Source organism: Kryptolebias marmoratus, linkage group LG12 (assembly GCF_001649575.2).
Source record: "Kryptolebias marmoratus isolate JLee-2015 linkage group LG12, ASM164957v2, whole genome shotgun sequence".
Taxonomy (NCBI): domain Eukaryota; kingdom Metazoa; phylum Chordata; class Actinopteri; order Cyprinodontiformes; family Rivulidae; genus Kryptolebias; species Kryptolebias marmoratus.
In genome coordinates, this window is record NC_051441.1 from 13,953,427 (window position 1) to 13,980,979 (window position 27,553).

The 27,553-nt window shown below is 39.0% G+C and overlaps 1 protein-coding gene and 1 long non-coding RNA gene across 2 annotated transcripts; one reads left to right on the top strand and one right to left on the bottom strand.

The window, feature by feature from the left end:
* Positions 1-6,790: 6,790 nt before the first annotated feature.
* Positions 6,791-10,963, top strand: nptx1l (neuronal pentraxin 1 like). Its single transcript, XM_017428088.3, has 5 exons — positions 6,791-7,334; positions 8,266-8,473; positions 8,987-9,231; positions 9,333-9,512; positions 9,777-10,963. The coding sequence occupies exons 1-5, from the start codon at positions 6,906-6,908 to the stop codon at positions 9,996-9,998; spliced, it is 1,284 nt and encodes a 427-aa protein (XP_017283577.1). The 5' UTR covers positions 6,791-6,905; the 3' UTR covers positions 9,999-10,963.
* Positions 8,331-26,318, bottom strand: LOC108242973. Its single transcript, XR_003039675.2, has 8 exons — positions 24,322-26,318; positions 22,875-23,009; positions 22,144-22,363; positions 20,436-20,579; positions 20,264-20,316; positions 16,807-16,975; positions 9,128-16,632; positions 8,331-8,463 (listed from the first exon to the last, which is right to left on the bottom strand). It is a non-coding gene; the product is annotated as an uncharacterized LOC108242973 (long non-coding RNA).
* Between the last annotated feature and the right edge of the window lie 1,235 nt (positions 26,319-27,553).

Here is a 27,553-nt window from a genome sequence, read left to right on the forward strand (position 1 = left end):
ATCCAATCCACAAGACGATTTGAGATGTGAGCTACAGGATGTTTGATGCCTAATTCATAATGCAGCATTCCTTCAGGTACCTAAACAGAACGTAGCTTTGGGCATTCATCTGAAAACAGCAGCCAAAAAACAAAAGCAGCGCCATGGATCATACTTTCAAGTTGATTCCTGAATAGCAAGAATTTGCACCTCATTTTCCACAGCTTATAAACGAGGTAGAAACATAAAGAGCAGGTAAAAGCCGCGGTAGTTTATAATGCTGTTCCAAAATGTGGGAGACTTTCTGCAGAAAGTAAAAAAAAAAGGCAGCATGAAGCCAAAATAGCTAAGTCATTAACTGAAGGGAGCCTCATTTATTACACAAGCTATGAGCTCTGTTTTATTTCACACAGTGAGGTCAAATAAGTCTCAAATTATACTTAAAAAACATATTTTTGTAAGGGATTTATTTTTAAGTAAAACCAACAGAGTTAATGCCCATTACACCACTTGATGTTTAGCCATCATTTGTAAAGTAACTAAATCCTCCGCAGATAAATCTTCGGCTGATACGTCTGAATGCTCCACCGTGACATCAGCAAGGTTTTATAGTTCACCAGCAGCCACAGATGACTTGAACAATTGTTTCTAAACTTTTCCTTGTGGATTAAACGAGTGAAATGTCCCTTTAATGTAAATCTGCACTGTTATTATTAGAGTTGAGATATCGCTTCACAAATGGCGAGCACGTTTCTGGTTTTAATTAGAGACAGAAAGCAATCTTATTATCATTTAGACATAATTAGTAGTAGATTTAGAAGTTCTTATAAAATATTGCTGGTTGAGAGTAAAATGAAACGTGCACACAGAAGTAAGTCCAATCCCAGAGTATGTGTTTGGGATAACTCTCAGCTACTACTACGCCAAATGTTAGCTCAGTATCTGTAAAATGAACATGAGAATAAAAGGCAGCGAGTGTCTGCAGGAGATGAATACAAGATGCCTGTTTGAACTCCGTGGATACGCACGGCTTTCCCAGTTTGCATGAATTTGTTTGTTGATTAGATCAGACAGTGATTTAACAGATTTTGTATGAACCCATCACACGCTCTGAACTCTGAGAAATGAACCTCATCTTCAGCAGAGAAAGAGAGACGGGGGGGAGGGGGTTCTGCGACATCAGCACAGAAAATGATCCCAGCCTCAGATGATGTATCGTGTCAATTTCCGACGGCCGCTCAGCTCATGCAGAAAGAAGAACAATTAAATCACAACCTTTAATAAAACATAAGGAAAGCATTACAGTGTATCTGTAATTGGCCTGAAGATCAAAGTGGGTAAAAGCTAAAAGAACATAGCTGGTAAAAGAGATTTACACTGTAATTNGGGAAATAACAAAAAAGCAAAAAGAAGAGAGTGGTGAGAAGTTGTAAGTAAAACGTCTCGTCCTAATTAGCCTCTCTGGGCAGATTTATTTTACAGTGAGCTGCCTGACATTTTCTCAGCTTCATCCAAACTCGCTGAAGTTCCAGGGACCAAAAAGTAGCTACTGTTTTCTTTGTTGTGGAGAAGCCAGCTGTGGCCTGTGACACAAAGAGGAGGCTAATTTTGCACAAACAGAAGACTTTTTTCCATTGTGGGTGGTTGCGATACAATTATTGGGATCCAGACAGGACAGTTTCAGAGCTCAAAGACAGATTGTGACAAACACCTGCAATCCTTTGGTTCCTGTTAAGTTATGACAGAGATGTGCAAACCTTTAAGGCTTTCTTTAAAATAATGAGAATAAAAGGATGAAAACAATATATATATCTATAGCTGACAGAATGTTAATGTTTAAACTGAACGTAGATAGTCTTTGCAGGGCTTTGGCAGGGTGTGTTCGCACTTAAATTACGTGTTGAAAATGACCCTCAGCTACATCCACACCAAATTTTAACTCAATATCTGTAAACCTGACTGATGTAGAGACATTTCCTTTTGGCTAATGTTGTTTTGCTGTGGCCGCCATCTTGAATTTGTTGACTTCAGAAGTTATTAAGTTGTAAATGTGCATCCAATGGTTATTCTTTGAGAGTTTCGTTAAAATCTGTCCAGTGGTTCATGAAATAGTGATGAAAATGAATAGTTTTGCTGAAAATCACACAGTGTTGATGCAAACAGTTAATGTTAAAGTTTACACAAAGATCCAGCATGCACTGTGAGTGACTCTCAGCTACTACCACATCAAACTTCAGCTTAAAAGCTTTAAAACTGTCTGAGTTATATCTATTTATTCTATTTTCCTAGTTGTGGCAGCCATCTTGGACAGGGCTAACTCCAAAAGTTAATCAGCTGTAGACATATGCGCAACCAGTGATTACTTTCTGAAAGTTTTAATGTAATCTGTCCGGTGGTTCTGGAGATATTTTGCTAAAAACAGACATACAAACACCCAGATACAGGCTAAAACAATATTTGATGGTGAGTGATAAACAGATGTTTATGTAACAAAAGGTGACTTACTTAACTCTGAAAAGTGTGGACTACAGCTCTGCAGTCAGACACAACTGAAGGGAGGCTGAGATCATAACCGTCTATAATAGATCAGCAGTGAACACATCCTGAATACAAACGTTCCCATACTTCTGCCATCAGCTCCTCAATAATTTTTCTCCTTAGAAAATTGCATGAAAATAAAGGGGTCATGGATTTAGATGTATTGTTGTACAAACAAAATATAAACCTGTTGTAAATATAAAAATGCAAATTAAAAACTAAATAGAACTTTATTTATTATCGCCACTCAAATAGCTTCCAGTACAGCAGCGGGTGGAAATAATTCAGAGAGAGAGCGGCGGAGAGGGCGAGGAGCCAGCATGTGAAATTACACCTATTGATCTATGGAGCTGAGGGGACGCGTTTCCTCCGTGTATGAATGCATTATTGAGAGGATCCTGCTCACCACAACAGGTGGACGGTGGCCAAGTTTGAACGAAATCGAAACAATGGAAAGTGTGGGATTAGGACAAACACAACCAGCAGCTGTTTTTATCAGATTAGTACCTTTGGCATTATTGATTGTTGTGCTGTTATGTCGGGAAAAAGGCCCGCAGAATGAATAATCATTTCATTCAAATCCTATTATTATTTCATGCACATTGTGGCAAACATCATTAGAAATTCAACAGTTGTCACAACATTTTTTTTAAATTGCAGAACAGCACAGTATGCTCCCGGGCATCTAGAACCACTGGAAAAGTAAAATAAAAAAACAAAACAAAACAGAACATCTGTACGAGCAAGGAATGGCAGAAATAGGTAGGTGCAGCATGTTTCTAAGAAGAAAAGACGGTTTTTGTACGAAGCGTACGGCTTTCAGTCTTATTTTGTGGGGAAAAACCCTGAATGATGAATCCATAATGAGAGCAGGATGATGTCTGAGTGTTTGTGCCTGATTACACAGAAAGATCAAATCTATCCGCATAAGAAAAATTCTCTTCATCTTCTTGTCTCTTTTGCTCAGGGACTTGAATTTAAACAAGAGTTTTAAGTTCAGAGAGGGATGGTGCGAGTGCCTTTAGCAAATGCAGCTAAAAACACTGTGGTCCATTACAACAAAGACACAAAGACAGTGTCTTATACACTGTTTACATACAATATATGGGTATGTGTGTACATATACGTGTGTAGGTTATATACATGTGTATATAGCTGCAAATATGTATATTCCTTAAAGAGTTACTGAGGCTAGGACATATGATAGAATAAAACAGGAAGTAACAGACAATTATTCGTTTCTAAATAGCAGAACAAGGTTGTGATTAAATGAGATTATTATGCTTCTTCCTATTCCTTTTTCTTTTTTACATGTTAAATAGGTTTTAACTGTTTATTTACAATTTTGCGATGTACAATTTACTTGAAAACTGTCACTGTAAAACCTCCACAATAAATCACAGAGTTGCCAGGTTTAGGAATATTTTTTGGTCCCTCAACAGCACCAAACATTGTCTCAATGTGTTTTACAGTCAGACAAAAAATGAATAAATAAAAAAATCTGCTCTGAAAAAAAGGTTTTTGAGGTCTCATGAAAGTCTGCTTTTTACCTTTCGCTTTATTCATGCATCTTTAAAAAAGTAGAAAGTCTCTGGGGATCGTTACCTCACCTTAACTTTTATTTCTATGATTTATCACACTGAACTCTAAAGCTGAAAAGAAGCCGCATCTCAGACTCATGTAAGCTAAATATCACAGAGTTTCAATCAATCCTGGATTAAAAACCAAGAGCACAATCACTAAACCTCTACTCGCCCTTTGTGGATGTTATTGCGTCACTTTAAATGGACTGTAATCTACAGAAAAAGTTCAGAGGACATTAAACAAATACATAAACATAGACAAGTTATGTCACATGTTATACCGCTGCATACTTTCTTAATACACTTTAAAATTGCTACATTTCACTAATGGACTGCACACTATAACAAAAGAAGCTTTATGTATTAACAAAGCATGAAAAAGATGATGTTTTATAATCATTTCCACACTGTAAAATGTGCCAGGTAGATAAACTACTGGTGAAGTTGAGATAGAACTAAGTTACGAGTTACAAAACAACTTGGCTACGAAAATATTTAAATTACATTTTTTCCCTAACGAAATTGGAACTGCATGCCATCCTAACTTTAGAGGTGAGTCAGGCTGGTGGACTTGCATCATCACCAATTTTAAGCTCTGCTCCTCTAAACTTGGACCAGTCTTCATGACCTTTTCTGCTAAACTTGAGACAATTTTCACATACAAGCATAATTTTCAGGAAGCTAAGGGCTTATTTCAATCAAACAACAGTGATTTTTGGAGTAATTAGAGTACTGGTTAAATATTGCACCATGAGAAAGTCTTCTGTTGACCAAGACAAATATATTTCAAAATGCAACATTAGTTGTGTTGATGTTTAAGTTCAATTTTTTGTGGTTTTAGTTCAATTAATAAATCAATTCCATTCAAATAAGCACAGACCTTTAATCAGGCTAATATAGATTTCCAGACTGAATTATGCAGTTCAATGAACCTAGATCAGCTTAACTGAAACAAAGTTTAGACAACTTATCTTTATCAAACTAAAATAGATTTACAAAAGCCAACAACTATCCATTGGAGTTCAATCAGTTAGTAAACTCAAACCAACCAAACTCACATGAAGGTTTACGAAAAGGATTTTTAATCAAGACAGCATAAAGGGATGTTAATAAAACTATTATGTTTGTTTAACTAATTTTATGGCATCCCTTTCACTTGTATATTTGTTTTAGGCTGAAACAACTGTTTGATTTTATAGTGCAAATATAAAAATATACTTTTTTATGCTGGAAAGTTGAAAGTCAGTTCTGGTCAAACAGAGAGATACAGACATAAAGAATAAACAGAAACATGAGAATCACAAACAAACACAAAGATTTCTCAGCTGTAAAATGATGCATTTTAAAGATTTACAGATATCAAATCAGATTCTCCCTCCCGGAAGTCATTTCCTAAATCAGTCCTATTTATTTCTGCTTTGGTAAACAGCTAAATGAGAGCAGTTTTTATCCCAGGAGCTGTTCGACCTGTCCCACCTCACATGCAGGCTTTTTCACATGCACGCACTTTACCATGTGTTCCTCTTTGCAGCCAGTTTTAATCTGGGAGCTGCAGTGCTCTCATTACATATTAAAGTGGTGTGCAGAGCAGATCGCCTCTGTGTCAGGTGATCGGAAAGGATTCTGGTTGTGGCCGGTCCAGAAAATATCGTTCTCACATTGAATCTGGAGCCCGTCTTTAAATATGAATGTGTGATTTACAGCCCAGAGGGAAACAGGAAGAAATAGAACTCGAAAAGACAAATTTAAGTTTTTTTTGTTGTTGTTGTTTTACTTATAAAAACTGTTGTGTTGTAGTAAAATAAAGCCAGACATAAAAAATAAATAAAGGCTTAGGAATTCATTAAATGAATACATATTGCCTGCTGCCTTTCATATCAGCATTTCAGACTAAGATTATCACATGATCTCATGATAAGAGCAGTTTTGGTCAAACCTTGTGAACAACATTATGTGCAATCTTGTGATATAATCTGTTAATGCTCAGAGTGTGTGTTAAGGATGACACTCAGCAACTGCTGCCCCCAATTTTTGTTCAATATCTGTAAGACTGGCTGATTTATAGCCATTTTTCTGTTGGCCAAGGCTGCTCAGCTGTGGCAGCCATCTTGAATTGGACTGACTCCATTAGTTTATCAGTTGTAGATGTACACCAAATGATTAATCTCTGATTTCATTTAGATCTGTTCACGGGCTCATGAGATATTTTGCTAACACGACACACACACTAGTTGTGTCGATGCGTGATGTGAAAGAGGGGAGCTGTCCTTGGTGCTGAAACTTCCCATCATGATCCACCTCCGGTGTGTTTGAGTTTTCCGTGCGCCCGGAACAAGGGCTGGGCCCCTGTTTGGCCCCTCTTTTGGTCCGGTGCCGCTCAGGCAGCCGCCTTCTACTCTACGCCAACAAACCCGCACTTTTTTTTCAGATGAATAATGAATGAAGCGCAGACAAAGTGATGAAAGATTTAAAGCATGTGGCGCACTGGAAAGCGAAATGGGTTTCATCTCCTGGATGTGACGCGACTTTCTGGAGACGAATAAAGCGGGCTGTGCGAACCCCCAGCCCCACATCCCTCCCTCCTTCCCTCCCCCTCGTCCTCCTCCTCCTCCCTCTCGGGTTGTGATGCAGTGGAGCAGCTCTGCGCAGAACCGGGCAGGCTGCGCGTATAAAAGCAGCCGCGCGCTCGCACGGGTGGAGTAAAACAACAAGGAGGCTGGGGAAGGGGGGAAGACACCAGCGAGGACTTTCACTGCGGCTCATCAGTCCACCCTCCCCCCAAAACACCAAACAACCAAAGCCGACATGCAGGCGACACAGAGCGGCTTCTCCTGGAGACTTCTCCTCTTCTCCTGCGTGCTTCTGGAGAGTTTATCCCAGGACTTCGGCGGACAGACGCAGTTCATTTGCACGTCCGTGCCCAAGGATGTGGACATCTGCGCAGCCACGCTGCAGAACAGCGTGCCGGGAGAGGACCTGAAGAGCACCGTCATGCAGCTGCGGGAGACCGTGTTGCAGCAGAAGGAGACCATCATGAACCAGAAGGAGACCATCAGAGAACTCACCTCCAAGTTGGCCCGGTGCGAGAGCCAGAGCGGCGTCGAGCCCGGGGCCAGGAGGAAAGAGACCGGGGCCAAAAACACCATGGGGGACGTGTCGAGGGGCCCCGCGGACACTTTGACCCAGCTGTCTCAGACTTTACAGTCGCTGAAGCAGAGATTAGAAAATCTGGAGGTAGGATGACGCTTCTGGAGACAAGTTTAAAGCTGTGACTCTGCGCAAAAATCTCAATTAGATCATCTTAATGTGTTCATAATAGGGTAACAATAGCACAGTTAGTCATAAATATGCATTTCCCTTCTCATTAAAAACTAAGGAAAGACCACGCTGAAGTTAGCATCCAATTCGTCAGTTAGGTAAAGGGCTATTTCGTGATTTTTTTAATGACAAGACCATCGTTGGTCAGCTCTTGTCCAAAAACTACAAAACTCAGACTATTCAAACTTGGACCAAATCCTTCTGTACTGAAAGCATATTCTGCAAAACACAGTCAGTGAAACCTGTGTAAAACCTTTATTTTATTTGTAAAAAGGAGAAAAAAATTAACATTTTTTTTGTCTTGGGAATTTTTATTCGTTTGACTTTTAGAATGTGGACCATTTTGATCAGCTTCTATTCAAAGATTAACATACTTAGATTGTTCAAACCTGGAGGAAGTTATTCTATTTTTAAAGTAGAATCTTTAAAACATAGTTTGTTACTTTTACAATAAATTACCTCAGCTTTAAGCAGTCTAAATATTGTATATATATTTGTAATCTGGACAATTTCCACTAAATGCCTTAAAAGTACAAAAATTGTAATTTTAGTACATTTTCACAAATAGAATTTTTTTTTATTACAGACTGTTTTAAAGAATCTGCTTTTAGTAGTGAACAATCCAGCCAACGTTTGAACAGTGTTAGTATTGTATATTTTTAACTAATGCGGATGGAAAGATGGTCAAAACACTAAAAAAATAGTGGAATAGCCCTTTACAGAGCTACAAATTCTAAGCTAACATCGGTGTCTTTAAGGAAAAGCTTGGCAAATGTTTGTTGAAGTTGAATTAACCTTCTTTTAAATACAATTATACATTTTTAAACAGTGTTTTGCCTCTTGACAGCAATTCAGCAGAAGCAACAACTCGGTGCAGGCGAACAGTCTGAAGGACCTTCTGCAGAGTAAAATCGACGACCTGGAGAAGCAGGTTTTGTCCCGAGTGAACAGCATCGAGGAGGGGAAGCCTGGACTCCGGAATGAGACGGAGCAACGCGGCAGAGTGGAGTCCACCCTCACATCCCTACACCAGAGGATCGCAGATCTGGAGAAAGGTGGGTGGGGAGAGGGGCTGTTGTTTTATATTTTCATGTTTTCCACACAAGAAATTACAGAGCTCAGTGAGTGTTTCATAGAAAGGATGTTGGAGAAGATAACAGATCTCTGCAATGCACAAATGTTTTGGTGTAAATAACCTCAGGGAGGGATTTCAGATTGTTCTCAGACCAGAGTCCTGTGCACTTCGCAGCATCCTGCCTTAATTCTTATAGATTAAGTCAGTGCAAACAGTTTTCCTCCATTTACTCTCAGAGCTATTTGAAACCTTATTCTGTGTCTGGGACCCCTTTGATCACACACAGCAGCAGCAGTATGGTTAGCAACGTCACTACTCCTGTCATGGATTTATCGTGCGAGATTAAAGCAAAATCTGGAACCTCACCATTGTGGATTTGTTGTATAACATGTAATTCCAGTGTAAATCCTCAGAGTCCTTGATACATTAGAAAATGTTTTTTTTTTTTTTTAAAAACCCACATGTTTTCCTAACTATTTTCTTTTCATGACAGGTCAAAGAGAAAACAGACCCCTTGATAAATTCCAGCTCACCTTCCCTTTGAGGACCAACTACATGTATGCAAAAGTGAAGAAGAGTTTGCCTGAAATGTACGCCCTGACCGTGTGCATGTGGCTGAAGTCCAACGCCTCACCTGGAGTGGGAACACCTTTCTCATACGCAGTTCCAGGTCAGGCCAACGAGCTCGTCCTGATTGAGTGGGGCAACAATCCCATGGAGATCCTGATAAATGACAAGGTAGGGCTTTCAGTGTGGTTTAATTAACTGACATTATGCTGCAGGATGAACACCTCGGGGTCTCAAGTTCTCATGTATCATGTATTTGAACTCCATAAAAGGTTGCAAAGCTGCCGTTTCTTATCAACGATGGCAAGTGGCATCATATCTGTGTGACCTGGACGACTCGCGATGGCGTTTGGGAAGCGTTCCAAGATGGTGTGAAACGAGGGAGCGGAGAAAATCTGGCTCCTTATCACCCCATTAAACCACAGGGCCTGCTCATCCTCGGCCAGGAGCAGGTAAAATAAAAGAAAACGCTGTGTGGAATAAATGTTTTTACAGGTTTTTGTCTTAAACTGCATGTTATTTATTTAGAAGCCAAAGTTATTGCTATATAAAGACAAACAAGATATTACAAATGCTCAGTTTGACAACGAGGCTCATGTTCAGCTGGTTTTACTGGTTTAATGAAGTGATCAAATCTTTGAATGGAGCCCTTTTATTTCAAAGAATGATAATTAATTAAACAAAGCAGCTTTATCATCCCTTTCCTTCCCCTGCAGGACACATACGGAGGAGGGTTCGATGCCACACAAGCTTTCGTCGGAGACCTGGCCAATTTCCATATCTGGGATCGGAAACTGTCCGTGGGAGAGATTTACAACCTGGCAACCTGCAGCAGCAAAGCTCAAGTGGGCAACGTTTTTGCATGGATGGAGACGAGCCTCGACATTTACGGAGGCGCCTCGAAGTGGACATTTGAAGCTTGTCGCCAGCTGAACTGAGCTGCAGCGAAGAGAAACACTTGCAAACGCCGCTGATTTGAGTAAACTTATCTGGACAGGCAGTGAGGAGACTTTTTCAGTGAATAGCTGCTGGGATTTTGTCATAGGGATTTGAGCAAATAAAATATATTTTGGACGATTTGATAGATTTTTACCAGATTCTTGTGTGGGAGAGATCACTGAAAACAAGGTGCACTTTGGCATCCTGTGGGGTTCGCCAGGCGTTCATGTGGTGAAAAAAGGTGAGCGGTGCCACCTCTGAGAGAAGAGGTCGCTCTGTGAGAGCAAACGAACGGGCCGACATCAGACACACAGTAGGAGGTCGTGTAGTTTTTAGAAAACAGATGTCACACAAATCAGCAAATAGAACGACCTCTTCAGCTGTCTTTTCTGTCTCGACTGCCAGGGATTTCCACTGTGAAAACAGGCGAGGTGGACTCCTTTTAAAGGTTTTCTGAAAGAGGTTATAAAATAGCCGATGTGGTTTCTCTGTCTCTCTTCTTTCTCTTCTACCACCTGCTTTACGTGATTTTGTGCAAAGAACGACGTTTCCTTATTGCCAACGTTTGAGCCTGAGTGCCTTGGGCTGTTGCAAAACTATCTCAGCACATCCATCCTCCTTTGCAGAGTGTTTGTGCATTTGTGTTGATTTTCCTGTTAAAGCGACTTCAAAAGAGGTGTTTCGGTGTAACACTTTGAATGACGATGGGTTATTATTGTAAAATGCAGTTCATCAATGACAGTGGCGCCTTCTAGCAGTCACTTCAGTGGGAATGTTCTTTGTACAGTAACGAGCATGTCTTAACTTCTGTAATGCTGCGTCATCATCTATAACCTTTGCTTTTACTATCCTACGTCAAAGTTCAGGTTTTATACTGTATTGTTATACGCTTAAAGCATGGAAACAGCGACAGATGGACAAAGAAGTTCTAGTTTTTGTAATAAATTGTGATACTTGAATCATAGGCAGGTGTTAACATATTTCTTTTTTGCACACGTATGACAGACTGAGCTAAGGAAACGTTGAGTTTGCCATGTAAGGTAGCCGGTTGTGGCTCATTAAAAGACTAGTTCACATATTTTAAATCAAGGAAAGGTCATTGAATGCCTTACCTGTTGTAGATAGATTCCCAGTTCGAAGAAAAACAGTTTAATTCTGACCAGATAAATGATTTAATGATTTGTTTGAGTGGGGCCAAAGTGAGAAAAACTGTACTACTCCAAGCAAGAATGTGATCAAACAAACAGGAACTTTATTTCCCTTATTAATAAGTCATTTTAAAAAATAAAGAAAGAACTGGATTATAAACGTACATGGCAAAAGTGGATATATGTTTTTTTTTTGTTTACTCACTCATTCATTTCTTTTTTGTTTCTATATTTTAGACTTATTGGCACCCCCAGTTCCCAGGGCCTTCATGTTGCCATCCTAAAACAACTCCAGGCTGAAATTACAGAAAAAAAATTGTAGGATATTCCTGGTGGATGTGCCTGAGGCTACACCAGAAGTGCTGCTGCTAGCTGCTGCTGCCCCCAATAGCCATAAAATTCTGATAAACTGTAAATAACCATGTCACACCAAACTGAAAGCACTGTAAAAGTTCATAAAATAGTGTTCGCATGAACCGACAACAGCAATCCACTTTAGTCCTGGCTCCATTTGGACTAACCATTGGGTCATCAGTCTGGTCCGAATTAAACTCTCTTTCCAAACCGACACCAACCAAAGAGGTATCTACAACAGGTAAGATATTACCTCATCATAACCTTTCCACAGAACTCTATATCAGGACATTTAAATTGTTGCTTTAAAGCTTTTTTCACAGTCTGCACAGAAATGACTGAAAGAATAAAACTGTTGATAATATAAAAGAGTAAAAGACATTTTTATACTCATTCAATTTCCACATGTTTTCTAAACCACTGAGTCCACTTTAGCAAAGCAGTAGCAACAAGTGGAGCAGAGACACTCTCACCAGCTCCAGCTTTTTCTGGATGATCTCCAAATCCTCTAAAGCGCAGATGGAAGATGGACTTCCTCCAGCAAGGACCAGTTCTGCCAAACTCTGGACAACCGGAAAGGGAGGTCCAGCAATTCTTAGAGGAAACTCTTCCACATTCATAGCCTGTTTATAATCTGAACCTTTTTTTATTTTCTCCACGAATGGAGTTATCAGTTTCAGTCAGCACAGACACAGAGAGAGAATGGTGTTTCTAATTTTCAGGCTACAGCAGTCCCAACACATTTACTTTACTGCAGAGGAAAGAAGAAAAAACACATCCTCATATTTTACAGTCTAAAAAAGGATTGCCTTGACAGTTTTGCTGAAGAAATTATTTTGGCAGCCAGCAAGATTATAAAACCTGTATGAATGTCCCATATAAAGCCATGATCTATCTTCCTGTCAATTAGAAATGGAGCACAGTTTCCTTGTAATTGGACCCAACTGGCCATCAGTAGCAAGAACTACCTTAAAATCAATAAAAACAAGGCACTGCAAAGGATCTCTGGTGGTCAAAGAAGGAAACAGACATAAACATAACTGTCACAGCTCATTATTTTTTAAGGTTTGACAAATGTGTCTCTCATTAGGACTAGTCTAGAAAACCTACACCTGACCGTCACTACGTAAAGTAGTAAACAGGAGAAGTAAATTTATCTGCTGATGGTGCTGGGAAACCTGCGACATGGCTTTCTGACGGAACGCCATTTTGAAATTTACCACTTACCTTAGCTTCTCGTTTTCCCCCAACCCAGATGTCATACATAACCATCGAATTGCTGTTGCAAAACACTCTCATGACTGTAGAGTGGTAGTTACAAGTGTTGAAAATTTGCAGTCACAAACATGACAATTCAGTGTGATTCCAGGTGAATATTGTCTTGTGATTTTGTGTCTTTAAATGGTTGCCAGCAGTCGCAATCAGGTGAGATTCGGGCTTAAAAGAACAAGAAAACTTTTTTGGAATGTCTCTTCAAAGTGTTTGACATCTAAACACTAATCTGACCTGATCAGGATCTGATGACATCTGTGAGAAACAAGACTAATCCACAGAGACTTCCCCCTTAAAACCAACAGAACACAAAGAATCTGCATCTCCAGGACCTCTCACTCACTTATCCTGAGCTTTAAAATCAAAATTTCCTCAATATTTAACTCATCCAACCACTAGTTGAAATTTTTTTTTCAATCTCCACAATGTTTTCACAAATATTTTAGAGGCATAATTCTTTTCTAAGTTCGTTACTGCTAAGATAGGCGTGCCATTTGTGAAAATATGTCATCATATTGAGGAGAGGATTGCTGCTGCAGAGGACAGACAATCCATAAAGTTTTCCTACAAATGAGTGTACCAGATGTGAAGGTCTTTCCTTTGTTCTTCCTGAGGTTGTCGGGCCCCTCCGCCATCGGGGTCATCTGTCCCACAAATTGGTTTCCATTCTCTACCTCTGAGGTGGGAGCGCAGCCTCACATCAATAGGCTTTTCCCCAGATACCAGACAGACCCCCGCTCAGATCTCTCACATATCTATCACACAGAAAGCTCCCACTCAGGTTGGGTTTGTATGATTTTTTTTTTCTTCCTGTGGAGAACTACAAGTCCCTCACAATCAAAAGATCAGATCTTCGTTTCTGCAAAAACAATCATATAAATGTGGCTGAGATCTGCACCTAATTGGCCATTTAAGCCTCCATTAGAAACTGACTTCTACTCATTATTCCTCCTCACACTGTTGACCGGCAGACCACATTTATGAAATAAAGGCATGATGAGGGTCTGGTCTGATGGTAGCCAGTGTGCTGACCTCTCCTCAGCTTTCTTCAGCATCTGCATGTGTTCAGATTGAAATGATTTTAGATCAGATAAGCTCAAATACGAAGTGATGCTTTTCTGGCGGTCTCTGGTTTCTCCTATTTTTCAGTCCACCACAGGTCTGAAAAGAGAAGAAGACAATCAAACTTCCATGTGATTTTTGGCTAGTTTAGCCAAGTGCTTTTTCAGAATTACACATCAATATAACTGGAAAACTACTGGCGTAAACTCTTTCAAACTGCATCATTTGAAATAGGTCAGACTAACATGTTTTATATTTGATATCATATTTTGCAATGAATAACTTTAAGAAATCAAATAAAACCCCAGTATAGGCTTGAAGAAACTTGACTGTCCCACTGATGCTGAATAAGAGTTTTGTGTATTTATTTAGTTCATTTTTTCCCCGTAAAAAACAAAATAAAACACTGATGACGCAGACAATCTGCTGATAGAAGCTGTTTGGAGAAATGCATTTTTTAAGGCAAACAGATTCAATGCACTTATAAAAAAGCAATATTTAAGAATTAGATTTTATAGTTTCTACAAACCAGCTGTATCTTTTTATTGGAGTTCTCAATGGAAAACTGCAGAGACAAGTTTTTGTCTTTCAGAAACGCTTCACAAAAGGCCTGGCATGGATTCACATCAACACAGGTCTCAAGAAACCGTAGTTTACTGTTTTTATTATAACACAAGATTAAACTTCTTTAAATCTGTCTGACTAAATTCTGGTCAGATTTTATTTTTCCTGCCGTTGCTAAGGTTAAATATTTCAAGATTTCATTTGTAATTGTCTGTTTAGAAAGCAACTGAGAGCGGGTCAGCGGTGGCAGAAAGACGAGAACAGTTTGCTTGATGAAACAAAATCTCCACAAGACACCTCCATCCATCCACATTTGTGTTTAAGTACTTCAGCAGCTGTCAGAGACGTAGCACTGAATAAATAATTGATTTTTTCCCCCCACTAACATGGGAAATCCCCCGCCGTATTATCACCCGGTGAGCCTCGGCTCAAACATATACAAAAATGCCCTTCCTCTAGGGAAATGCAAAGCCTGAAATCACACCACTGTTGCTGTGCCAGATGAGTAGGTACATAATTACTTCTCAAGGGGAGGGATTATTTTGGATTGTTTTAGGCCTGAGAGCCATAGCTGCGCAAGTACATTAATTCTGCAGGGTTCACTGGGGAGACATACTGAGGAACTCTGGCAGTGTGAGTCTGCTGTACCTTCAATATTCATTTCCTGAGCTCTGACGCTCAGCTGGTGTTGTGGGTCTCTCATGCCAAGCATGCGCTAAAGAAAGAATCTGTGCCTAATAATACACCAACAAACACACTGAACGTTTAAATTTAGGTTACAGGCACTGAAAGCAACCAGGGCTTGAAGGTGGAGCAGTTAGTTAGCACTGTTGCCTCGCAGCAACATGAACATGAAGATACTTTTGAGACTGGAGTTGTTTTAAGAAGGCAGCAATCAAAATTAAACTCTATTTCTCTAAAGCAAGGTAGTTCCAAAAGCTACCTACAACAGGTAAGATGTTTATTGTTCATAACTTACTTTAAAAAAGGTCTGAACTGTTGCTTTAAAGTCCAAAATAAACATTTCATTACTTTCACCATGCACTAACAGCAAATCTTACAAGTTTCATTTCAGCCATTGTTTGGACAGTTTTCATTAAGCAGTTTTATAATTTTTTTTATATTCTACACACACACTGCTCTTTTTACATCAGTCCAAAGATTTTTGATGATTTGGGCTGTCAGAGCACATTTTTAGTTGGTTCATGGACTTTGAGTTCTGTTTGGGAACCATTTAGAGTCTCGCCATCTTCATTTTTCTTCAGTTTTGTTACAGATAATGTAATGCTTGCTTCCAGAATTTGCATATATTTCACTGGATCCATTTATTTTCTAAAAGTAAATGTTTGTTCTTGTCACTAACTGCAGCACAAGCCCAAAGACTGATAGAGACACACACACACACACACACACACACACACTTCAGCCCTAAACCTATCCTCTAACTCAAAAATGATTTTCCACCATATTATGACCCGACTTTGGTCCCTATGAGGACTACAGATTCTGACAAAGTAGGCGATTATGGCAGAAAAGGTCCTAAAGAAGTAACAAAAAACAATCACACACACACACACACATATAGAAAAAGACTTCTTTATCACCTGAAAGTGACTTTGTTGTTGTGCATCTTAACCTAATGTAAAGACTGATAGCACCATCCAATCTTTATATATTTTTAATCTCCTTTGCACCATTCATTAAAAGTTTTAGGCACATTCATATTGAGCATTAAAGAAAAGAATAAATCATTAGGAACTAACAAAACCTGTTTTTTATGTCTTGATGTGTGGCAAATGATTTATGAAGTACAAATAACTTGTAGCATGAGTGTTGCTCCTGAGCTTCACTGTCTTGCTCCATTAAAACAAGACTATCAATTTCAAAAAGTGTGAAAAAAAAGGAAACCCGCTAATAGGATCTGTTAGAGACACCATGGCAGTCTCTAACAGTTCCTGACTCAACAAGCTTTTAGAGATGAGTTTGGTGGTTTCAGCATCTTAGCCTCTGCAAGTTAATAATGAACAAAGACCAGATAAACAGCACGTTTATTGTTGAACAAACTAAGGGTCACTGGTTTATCTGCATCCATATTTAACAGTAAGGCTTGACGAGTTTGATCTTGTGGGCATGTGCATCTTCTTGAATAAAAGCTCCTCTGTGTGGGGGATCAGATCAATGGCAGAGCAGATTTATGACGCATGGAAACAATACCTGTCTGCCTACATCGTATCTATTAGAAGAAAAAGAAATCCAGAAGAATAATAATAAGAAACAAAAGAAATTTGTAGCATTATTACAAGACGTATTGATACACTTTCAATCGTAAAATGAAAAAAAAAGGACATGAAACAATCATGTTTTGACTTGTAACTGCCACTAGGTTGCAAACATGAGTAATACTCACATAAAGCTGTCACCATGTGAATGCTGCATAATTCTGTCACCTCTTCCTCATAAATCTCCACCTCCCTCTCCTGCTCTGCTCTCCTCTCACCATCACAGTGCCTTCGACATGCTCTTACTTGGCCGGCTGCCACGATTGGTCTTTATCCACAGGCATCTTGTGACAGAAGCTGAAACAACAGGGGTATTTTTTTTTTTAAATAAAGAGGCCGCAATCTCTGCACTCTACTGGGCTCGATGCCAGAGTATGTTTTCTATAATCAGGTCGGTCACAAACAGCCGCAGCAAAGATCCTTCTTGTTCTTTTAACCACACCAACATGAGCTGACCGTGGAGGTGTGGTCTTTCTGTGAGTTATTAGTGCAAAAGCAAGCAATGAGCAAGGATGTTGGATGCAAAACGACAAAGATAGCACAAAAAGTGGGTTAGGTTTCTGGAAACTCTTTCAAAACTAACCTGTCATGTAAGATACATATGCAAAGAAACAAAAGCACAAATGCCTGCACAGTACCTTCTCCTAAATTCTATTAAAATAGACAAAACTAGCATGCTGTGAAGAAATTTATATTGCTTATCGACTTACATTTCAAACAAAGACCATTTGTGATTTGTTAGCACTCAGAGTATGTCCTGGGGATGAATCTCGGCTGCTACCACACCAATTTTTAGCTCAGTATCTGTAAAACTGGTCGAATTGTAGCCATTTTTGTGTTTTTTAAAATTTGACTAGCTGTGCCAGTCATCTTGAATCCTGCTGGCTCCAAAAATTAATCAACTGGAGACTTACATTCTTTGATTACTTTCTAAGAGTGCCATTAAAATATGTTCAGTAGCTCATGAGATATTTTGCTAACAGACAGAAAAGCAGACACAAGTAATTACAGTACATGATTGCACGCCTATCGTGTCAACAGGCAATAAAAAAGTTGCCTTATTTTTGTCCACCAAAGTGAAACTTTCAAATATATCAAACTGTGTAGGAGTGCATGGTCTGGTACACCACAAAAGCTGCATGTGAAGGTGAAAATAAGAAATGAGGACATTCCAGATGCGTTTTCTGTACCTTTTTGTGCTACATTCAAATGTTTACATTGATAAAATACCATTCATATAAAGGTCATGGCAACATTGAATGAAGGTAATTTCTATCAAGGTATTCGGTCTGCAATTATTAGCCTCACAATCCAAAACAAAACATGCTGTGAGTCATTTTGTCCTGCAAAACAAGTGAAGGTTGTGTGCTTTTGATGTTTACAGGAAAAAGCAATTCCACAAGCCTTTTCTGCTTCAATTTTTCGTCTTGCTTTATGCCAGTGTGCGCTTACAAAACGACAGAAGTGAAATGAAGGCGCTCAAGGATGCATGTGTCAAGGTTTAATATGTGACTCACCACGATATTGTGTTTCAATGCACTTTGCTCTCAGAATAAACCAGCAAAGCCAAGAAAATAAAAACATGTAAAATTTTTATTTATTTATTTTTTTTTTAGCTTTTCTGTTGCATTGGTCCACTTAATGACTCATTGGGAAACCTACCACTGTGTCAGAACCATAACCTCACAGTGGCTGAGGATAAAATTCAATTTATTAGAGAACACTCTTTAGTGTGCTGCTGCACAGAGGAACAGAAATAACGTTTCTTTACAAGGATCGTTTCCCGGAAAGTCCATTAAAATTCAAGAAGTGTAAAAATGATCACAAATAAAGGCGAGATGATGCAATTCGAATCATACTGACATTACAGAAGTAGGGTTCTGTGGGATGAGGTTATGAACAAATAATGTCTTACCTGTTGTGGATAGCTCTTTAAACAACCTCAGTTAGACAAATAGAGTTATTGAACTGATGAGCTAACGGCGAACATTCTAGAGAAAAAACCAAAACAGAGTGGATTGCGCTGTCTTAAAGCAACTTCAAAAAGAATCATAACAGTCCATGCAAATGCTGTTTTATAAACCTTTAAATTGCTGTAAATTATGTATTGCACAACTGGAGTTTTATGGTTGTTAGCAAATACAAAAGGCAAGAGCCGCGGCAGCCAGCTTCAGAACTTCTGGGCCTCTTCCAGCAGGATTATCATCCTTTATGTGAAACTGATCTCATTGTAAAGGCTGATAAAGTACCATTAGCATAAATTTATATGAGATATTTGAGGGTGAAGTTGCTTTTTAAATTATGGTATTCCACTTTGGTCTTCGCCCTGCTGGGACTAGCCATTAGCTTGTCAGTTTGGTCAATATCAAACTTTAATTCTCTAAACTGATGTCATTCAAAGAGCTATCTACACCAGGTGACATCTTCATTGTTATTAACCTTTCTATTTGAAACCACTTTATCAATCAATCTGAGCTATCCCTTTAAGTTTTTTTTTTAGATGGATGAATAAAAATGATAGGAAATGAGATAACTTTTAAGCTAAACACAAAATTTCTCTGCAAATCTCCCATAATTAAATGAAAGTAGTTTCTTATATGTGTTCAGAATTGACCTTATATTAATTTTTATGGACATTTTTATCACTCTTTGGTGAAAAATAAAAGAACTGGACCATCTGAAGAGTGCTGCATGTGGCAGACATCAGAAAAGCTGGGTTAAAGCAGACCCCACAGATGCTGGAGACAAAGAGATGACATTTATATGAAAGATAGAATATTTCATCTCCAGACTGGAGGTTGACGAGCTGTACAGGGTGTAGGTAGCAAATTTGATTAAAAATACAAACACCTTTAATTTTTTTTACCACATTTAAGGGTTCACACTCATCATAGTGCTTTTTAACCTCATCCAGGGTCTGTGAAGCACTTCACAATGTTTCTCATTGACCTATTTACATACACTCATCTGTGTTTTATTAAATATTTTACACTCACTGTCTACAGCAGTTGTCATCTTCCTCACTCATACAGAGATAAACCCATAAGGAGCAGTAGGTTTTTAATGTCTTGTCCAAAGACGCCTCAGCATGCTGCAGAGTCTGGGGATCAAACGCCCTGATCTTTCAACTGGAAGCCAAACTCGTCACCAAAGCCACCCCTCTTTGTCATCTATTCACATTTGAAGCTTTTTGCCTGGCTCATACAGCAACGAATGACTCACCAAATAGTTAGGGACAGAGAAAAGTAAACAACTTCACTCAGTTTCAAATGTCACAATTAAAACAAAAGGACAAGTAATTAACTGGAGGGGGGGATTCAGAACACTGCTATTTACTGTGACCAGGTTGGCAGTTTTCAAGGTTTCCAACAGTGACTGTGAGGAAATCTATTAAAACAAAAAGAAAAAAGCACATGCATTGTCAAAAGGAAACCCAGTTAAAGGAAAAAGAAATAAGAAAACTTTAGCAAGGTCAAAAAAAAAGAACTGCATGAAACTTACTGCTCACTGTTGTAAAGCTTCAAACAACAAAAGTCTGGAAGATAACAGGATGTGTAGGACCAGAGTGGGTGAAGAAGCACTGACCAGACAGATGTGCCGTCCCTACAAGCCTTCAGTTCGACGTCCTCTTGGGGATTCTTTAAAGGGCACGACAGCCAAATATGATAAACTGGTGAGGTGTTTGCCAGCAGGACATCAACAAAAGCCAAGGTCAAAAGCTCTGTTCATTAATCCGGACAGGAAGTTCTTAACACACCTGGTCGAGTCCATCAAGTCAAGTCCATCAGGTCTTCAGTGACCTGGTAAAGAGGAGGATGTTAAAGCTGACCTTGGAAAGCAGCTTCCAGTTTCCCCAGGAGGTTCACGTGTCATCTCTTCACTCCACACATTTCTGTGGTTCCTGGAAAACTCAGACAAAAATGGAAACACCAAGACTAAATAAAAAGTGTTTTGGGATGTACATTTGTCAGCATATATAATGTCTTTGTCATAGAATTTTGCAGTAAGGTTTTGTGTAATTTTCATTTTTTGTGTGTGTGTTAATACAGTTTTGGTTGCTTGTGATGACTTTCGATTGAAAATTTAGTCAGTGGCTTTCCTTGTTCCGTTAGCTCACTTCCTGTTTTATCTTCCACTTCCTGTGTTATACAATAGGGAACGACTGTGATTGTGACAATGTCATGGAAACAGCCTAACACAGAAGTGTTACCTGATCAAGCCATGCTAGCATTGTGCTAAGTAGTGCAGCTTTTACAGTTTGTACAGTTTCCTGTGGGCTGGCTCCTTCTGCAGACTGCAGCCAGAACCCTGGTTTCTTTTTCTCTGCCTCTCTTTTTGTTCAGCTGAGAGAAATCAACCTGCAGAGAGGTGTGAGGCTGACAAAACAATGCAGTGGAAAATATCAGCACGACTGCAACTTAAATGCTAAGGCTGAGAGGAAACTAGAGGTTTTATCCAGGCCGAATGGGCTCTGATGTGTTTGTTCTTCACATTTGTCTATTGTGTTCAGAAATGGAGCTGAATAATAAAGACATTAATGTAAACCCAAGTCATGTGTGTAATCAGACCCAATAAAATCTGAACTGACAGCCCAAAAATTGAAAGATCTAAGAATCAAACTCTGGACCTTTGCTTGAGAATCATTTCTTTAGGCGGTCCTCACTGAATTTGACCTGAAGGCCACTCCAGTAGAGAATGGTAATGGCATAAGAGAGCATCTTGGATGCAGAAAATAGAAGGAAAAATCCATTAAAAAAAGCTAAAAGCATAGCAGTGTCATGATTGCCTTCACACTGAAGAAGCTTTTTTAAATTTCCTTTCCAGCCATGTTCTAATAGCTTGTGTAGGCTGTGGAGACCTTGGCAGGGATGTCATCCACTGTAAGAGGAGCTCTATTTTAGCGCTCTGGATCTCTCTTAGATGGTAATAAATTTCTTCTATTCTGCATCATCTCCTGCCTCCTATTTTTATTGAGGTCCTTACCCACACTGTGACACTTCTCCAATGAATTGGCTGACAGATCTGAAACATACTCCTGTTGGGTCATTTAATTGGAGATAACTTGACTGATGTCATTGCTAAATCACCCAGCTGGTTTAAGAAACGTGTATAAAAGCGAGCTACATCCGCTACAAAACACCTAATTCACGCTGCCATGGCCAAACAGAACAGAAAAGATAGTTAAAGTTGGAGAAGACAGGTCGCCTGTTAAAAGGCAGAGCAGAAGCCAAGTAGTCACAATGGAAGAGATGGTTGGTTTACTGACGTAACATTTGACAAGGCTGTTTTCTTTCCCCCGATGGCTGCAGTAGTTGGATCCAATCAGTATGAGCCTTGGCATGGTGAGTCAGTTATATTGCTCATAAAGGATGCACGCTTTTGGTCCAGTAGAACAGTCAGTAATGTTTGCCCATATAAAAGCATCACAGGAGGCGAATAAGTTGTTTCACTTTATTATTACTCACCAGGAATCGTTTATTGTTGTAAACCCCAGGCACAAGAGATTTTTTTTGTTGTTGTTGTTGTTGACCTCAAGCAGCCAGCCCTGTCACACTCGCTGGCATATGAGCCACACATTGGGACTGTGTCATCCCCCTCCCTGAGTATCCCATGAATAATCCATGACCTCAGAGGCACCGGGAACAGCTCTGGGTGCTCTGTGAGAGGCTTTCACTACACAGAAAACTGTCAAAACAAGACACAAGTGTCTAGATGTTCTCGCCAAAAGGTGGAAGAAGTTACACAACAACAACAACAATTGTTTTACTCCACACCAAGCTGGTGAGTTTTTTACTGTGACAGAGTGGATGGGAGGGTGATTAAATTTTCCTTTAACAAATAAAAAGTGAGGATGTTTGTCCAGGAGGACTGCAGAAGTTTAAGCATTCATGGACTGTGCAAAATGTAAAATTTGCACACATTCCTTTTAATTTATTGCATAGTCACAGGAGACGTTTGCAATATGAAGCACACATCCTGTAATTAAATTTGGAGTTCCTCACAGTTCTAATTTCCATAATTTTAAGTAACATACACTAGATTTAGAAATGTTAAGAAGTTTAACTGCAGCTCGGCAAATGCAAAAATGCTGCCTAAAGATGCTGCAGAGGAGAAAATCTGAGCAGGAAGTGATGCGCCTTTCCAAATATAGTCTGATCTGACAGTGAGACTATAATAGCACCATCCTCTGCCTCACCTGCTACAGAATGTTCCTCCAGCGACGACTGTCCCATCTTTTCTCTGCAGTTTGCAGCGCAGCAGTGCTGCACCAAGCAGGATCACATACCAAGTCTCTGTGGCACACTTAATGAGCAAGCTTCAAAATGTGTGTCTGTAAGAGAGAGAGAGAGAGAGACTATCACTTACATCCTCCTCCACCAACCTTTCATCAAATTTAATGATTGTTTGAAAACTGAGTCATCTTTTACTTGAAACGGTCACATCTGAAGTGCCAACAAATCTTTACAGAATTCAAACATTTTGATTTGAAAAACAAGAAATCCTTGTATTTAATTGAAAAGAGCACAAGGATAATACAAATACCAAGTGTGTATTTGTTTTCATAAAGCCTGTCTAATTTGAGTGTTTATCTAGAGCTGCCAGAAGCAATATCGCACTGCCACAAGTCAATAAAGACATAACTTCTTTACTTTTTAGTCCCAACCACGTGTTTTACTTGTTCACTCCAGAGGGAATGGTGTCCCGATTGTGTTGTTATGTAAAGCAAAGGTAAAGGGGCAAAGCTTCAGAGCACTTCGAAATAATTTTTCACTTCAGAACATATTGGAATAAACTGCACAAATATATTTTCTCTGTTAAAATAAAAGGCCTAGCAGCCCCTGAAGGACCGCATGTCCCCCACTGCCTTGCGTGCCAAAGTTTAAACGAAGATCTTACACAATCAGCACTCAAAAGATCTGTTGGGGATGACTCTCAGCTTCTGCCACTCCACATTTTGGCTGAATATCTGTAAAACTGACTGAGTTATAGCCATGCTGATTAGCTGTGGCAGCCATCTTGAATTAGTCTAGTAATGCGAAGTTTGTTGATCGATTTGATCTAAAGCCATACTAACTTTCAGTAAGTAGTTCATGTTTGTCTACGATTTTTTCTAATTGATTATTAAACAATTTTTTCAAAGATTTTTTAAAACTGTGGCAGTAAAGAGACAGGCCTGTAATTTGTGAGGTGGTGTTTTTTTCCCCAGATTTGTACAGAGGTATGACTTTTACTGTTTTCATTTTGTCTGGAAATATACCAGTTTAAAAAGATAAGCTACAAATCTTATAAGAGGCTTTAAAATACCCTCAGTGACTCTTTTCACCACTGTCACATCAATATTGTTACAATCCAGTGACCAAAGGAGAGTTGAGTTCAGTCTTTATAGGGGTATTTAATTCTCAGCAGGAGATCATCTAGACAGAGATGAGAACAGGGGCCAATTCAAGGTCTCATTTGATTGGGTAATAGAGCTGGTTTGTGGTGAGGTTCACCTCATATCTCTGCACTTTTGACAGAGTAGTGGAGCAGACAGTAGAGTACAAAAGATCCTGAGACGGACGCGCGACTTGTTTAGCAATGATACAAGGGATTTCACAAGAACTGGGACAGAATTTGCCCGGCTGTGTGCAACGCAGGCTTACCGGAGAACTGGTGAGGTGTGGCGAGCAGACTGAGGAAGATTTACTGCAGAGGGAGTGATGAGTATCGGGTATGTGAGAAGTTTTTCTTTTTCTTACATAAAAAAGAAACAACACGAAAAAGACCAAGTGTGACTAAACCCTTGTATTCTTGGTCTGAAGGATTTAAGAAAATTCTGAATGACCACATCTGAGAGGATCGATAGACAAAATGAAGCCATTATAAACCGATGACAGACTGGTCATTATTACAGTTATGGGCAGCAGTCATTATGATGACTAAGATACAATCTGTTTGTTATTCTGAATGACTAAAATCCCTTAGGAGACTTCATGTCAGCTTTCACTTTGATCTAAGTTGTTCTTGTGAAGAAAAAGTTTCCAAAATGTAAAACCAGAGGCATTTTATACTGATGATCACAACAACAAAAAAGGGAATGAAAAAGGTGTAAAACTTGTTTGATTGTTTTTTTATTACTATTTGTTTTGGTTCTGTTGAAACAAGTAACATTTTACCTGTTGTAGATAGCTCTTTAAACTACCTCATTTTAGCGAAATAGAGTTATGACCGGTGATGAGCAAAAGGAGATTACTCTCATCATAAAACAACCCCAGTCTCAAAGATCTCACAGTGGTTTATTCAAATATGTTTTTATAAACCTATACATAGACTTTTGTGGTTATTGACATGTTTGCAGTTGTTTTACAACTGCATCAATCTTGTCAATCCAGCCAAAAATAAACTTTGTTTCTCCAAGCTGAGGACTTTCAAAGAGCTACCTACAACAGGTTAGATATTAATTATTTATAACTTTTTTTTTACTGATTCCTACTTCAAAAGATCTAAAGTATTGCTTTAGGATCAACTGACTGACATGGTATCATACAATCTGTTAAAGATACATAAAAAATAAATGATTGTGTCTACCGTATGGCTCAATCAGAACTTACTTCCATAAAGTTGATTCTGTAAGTTTTTTTCTATAAATTAAATAAGATTGACATTTTTTCTTGTGGTCCTGTCCTTTTTGGACCACAGGATGACAGAAACCAGCCTCCACTTCCTGTGCAGAACCTTTACAAAGTGTCAGCATCCTTCCAAAAAGTCTCACATATTCAATTTTATCCTTTTCCCCCTGTGACCTCTGTCTGGGCTCCATGCACAGGGCTACCAGTGACTTTGTCAAGAAAATGTTAATGAGGCTGGGTGTGTATGCAGTCAGGCCTCCGGTTCCCTCGAGTCTTCATGAGCTAGCTTTTGGAAAGTACAGATTTTAGTGCAATCATGTTCCCCAGTGGCAGGTGGAGAGGTGGGGAAACACATAGCGGATTAATGAGGCATTCAGGGACAAGTAGTTATACAGAAAAGCGCAGTTTGTGGCTAACAAACGAGCATTGCTTTAGCTTTCATAAATATACAAAGTGTTTCAAGACAAAAATCTGACTTTTGGTGCATCAACGGCTTTCCATCTGTAAAATATAACTCAATCTAGTCAGATCATTAAAACACAAGCTACAGTTTTCAGGATCCCCCTCACTGATAAAAGAGTTTTAAAAATATTTGACAACCTCATAGTGTTGAGAGAGGAAACTAATCATGAAGTCAGACATTTGTCTCAGTTAATTTAATATTCCATAGGAATGATGAGCTCGTATAAACAGAAAATTAATGTTTTTAATTTTGTCTCATGTAAGCATTGCCTACATACATTAGATCCAGGAGGCTGTTGAAAGGCTAAGCAGTGAGAAAAGTAAACAAATAATTAGAAATCAACAGATGTGAAAATAATTATCAGTTTCAGGCTGTTACAGAGATCATTTATACTGCCAGTGCTGATTGTTTTCTCTGTCTGTGTGCTTACGACTGGTGTAATATCCCAAGCTCTGCAGAAAGAACAAAAATCACGAGGAAGGTAGAAACGGTCATCTTGAATTGGGCCAACTTCCAAAGTTAATCAGATGCAGATGTATATCTGTTGATTACTTTCTGAAAGTTTCATTAAAATTTGTCTAGCTGTTCATGATATATTTTGCTAACAGACACACAGTTGACTTCAATAATTAATGGCAAAGTGCAATCAGTTAGTGCTCAGAGGATGTGACTGAGATGACTCTCAGCTACTATCACACCAGACTTTAGCTCAGTATCTGCATCACCCGCCTCCATTTTTTGGTGGCAGGTGATATTAAATGTTCGTGCTGTGATACTGATAATCTCATATACAGTAACAATCTTTGTGCTGGCGATGTCAAACTAATTTCTAATCCAACCTAAACTCAGATTCTGTATGATTTCTGTTTTTTTGTACTGACTCTTTCCAAGCAACAGAGCAGAGTTTATAACCCTTTCGCTTGACTGCAAAAAAGCCTGGAGAAAAACACCAAACCTTCTCACTTAAATTCATGTTTTAGATGAACAGTTAATAAGGATCTCAAATTCACGCTTTGTGAACATAAATTAGAGTTCACCATGACTCATGCCGCTCTCACAGACGACGGCCTGGCTGAACCGCGCCAAGATGAGTCAGCGTTAAGAATTTCAATGTGCATCCAGACAGAGCTGCTGAGATACAGTCCACTTGTAATCTCACACTGATAGAAATGATGGAGTGCGTGTTTTACTCATCTGAAGGCTTGCACAAGATAATAGGATACAGCATAATATTGGTGTTTCAAGATATAATCTGACAAAATCTAAAAGACCATGGAAGATTTTAGGTACAAAATGTCAAATAAACTGATTTGTTCTTGACATTCTAATCTCCTGAAGCCCACACTGTATGAGTTCTGCATGCCAAATCTGGTGGAGTGGTGGTTCATCTTAATCCCAGAATATTGACTTTTATCACAGGTCACCTTGGAGGGGCAGAGTTCTAATCCAAGGTCACTTTTGCCCAGCTGTGTATGTCAAAATTTATTATTCTGTTACATAATCTTTACATTAATAAAAGAAAATGTGGAAAAAGGGCTGTAGACAGTTTGGATTTCAACTCTCTGAGGGTCATAACATCCTTAACACAAATCCTGTGCAAGAAAACTGAATTATATTATAAAGAAGCTGATAAATATAAGTAAAATTAAAGCAAAAAAATCAACACTTTAAAGATTATAAGACTTTCGTCCAAATTTAAAAAACAACGACAGATGATGCAAAGAAAACTGTAAATCTAAACAGAAGGTACTTCCTCGCTGCATTAAAAGAAGGACTAAAGTGGACATCAAAGCAAAAGTTTAA

Coding starts and splice junctions, on each gene's coding strand:
- nptx1l (XM_017428088.3), top strand. CDS start 6,906: ATGCAGGCGACACAGAGCGGCTTCTCCTGGAGACTTCTCCTCTTCTCC. Junction 8,474..8,986: donor GATCGCAGATCTGGAGAAAG/GTGGGTGGGGAG, acceptor TTTTCATGACAG/GTCAAAGAGAAAACAGACCC. Junction 9,232..9,332: donor AGATCCTGATAAATGACAAG/GTAGGGCTTTCA, acceptor ACTCCATAAAAG/GTTGCAAAGCTGCCGTTTCT.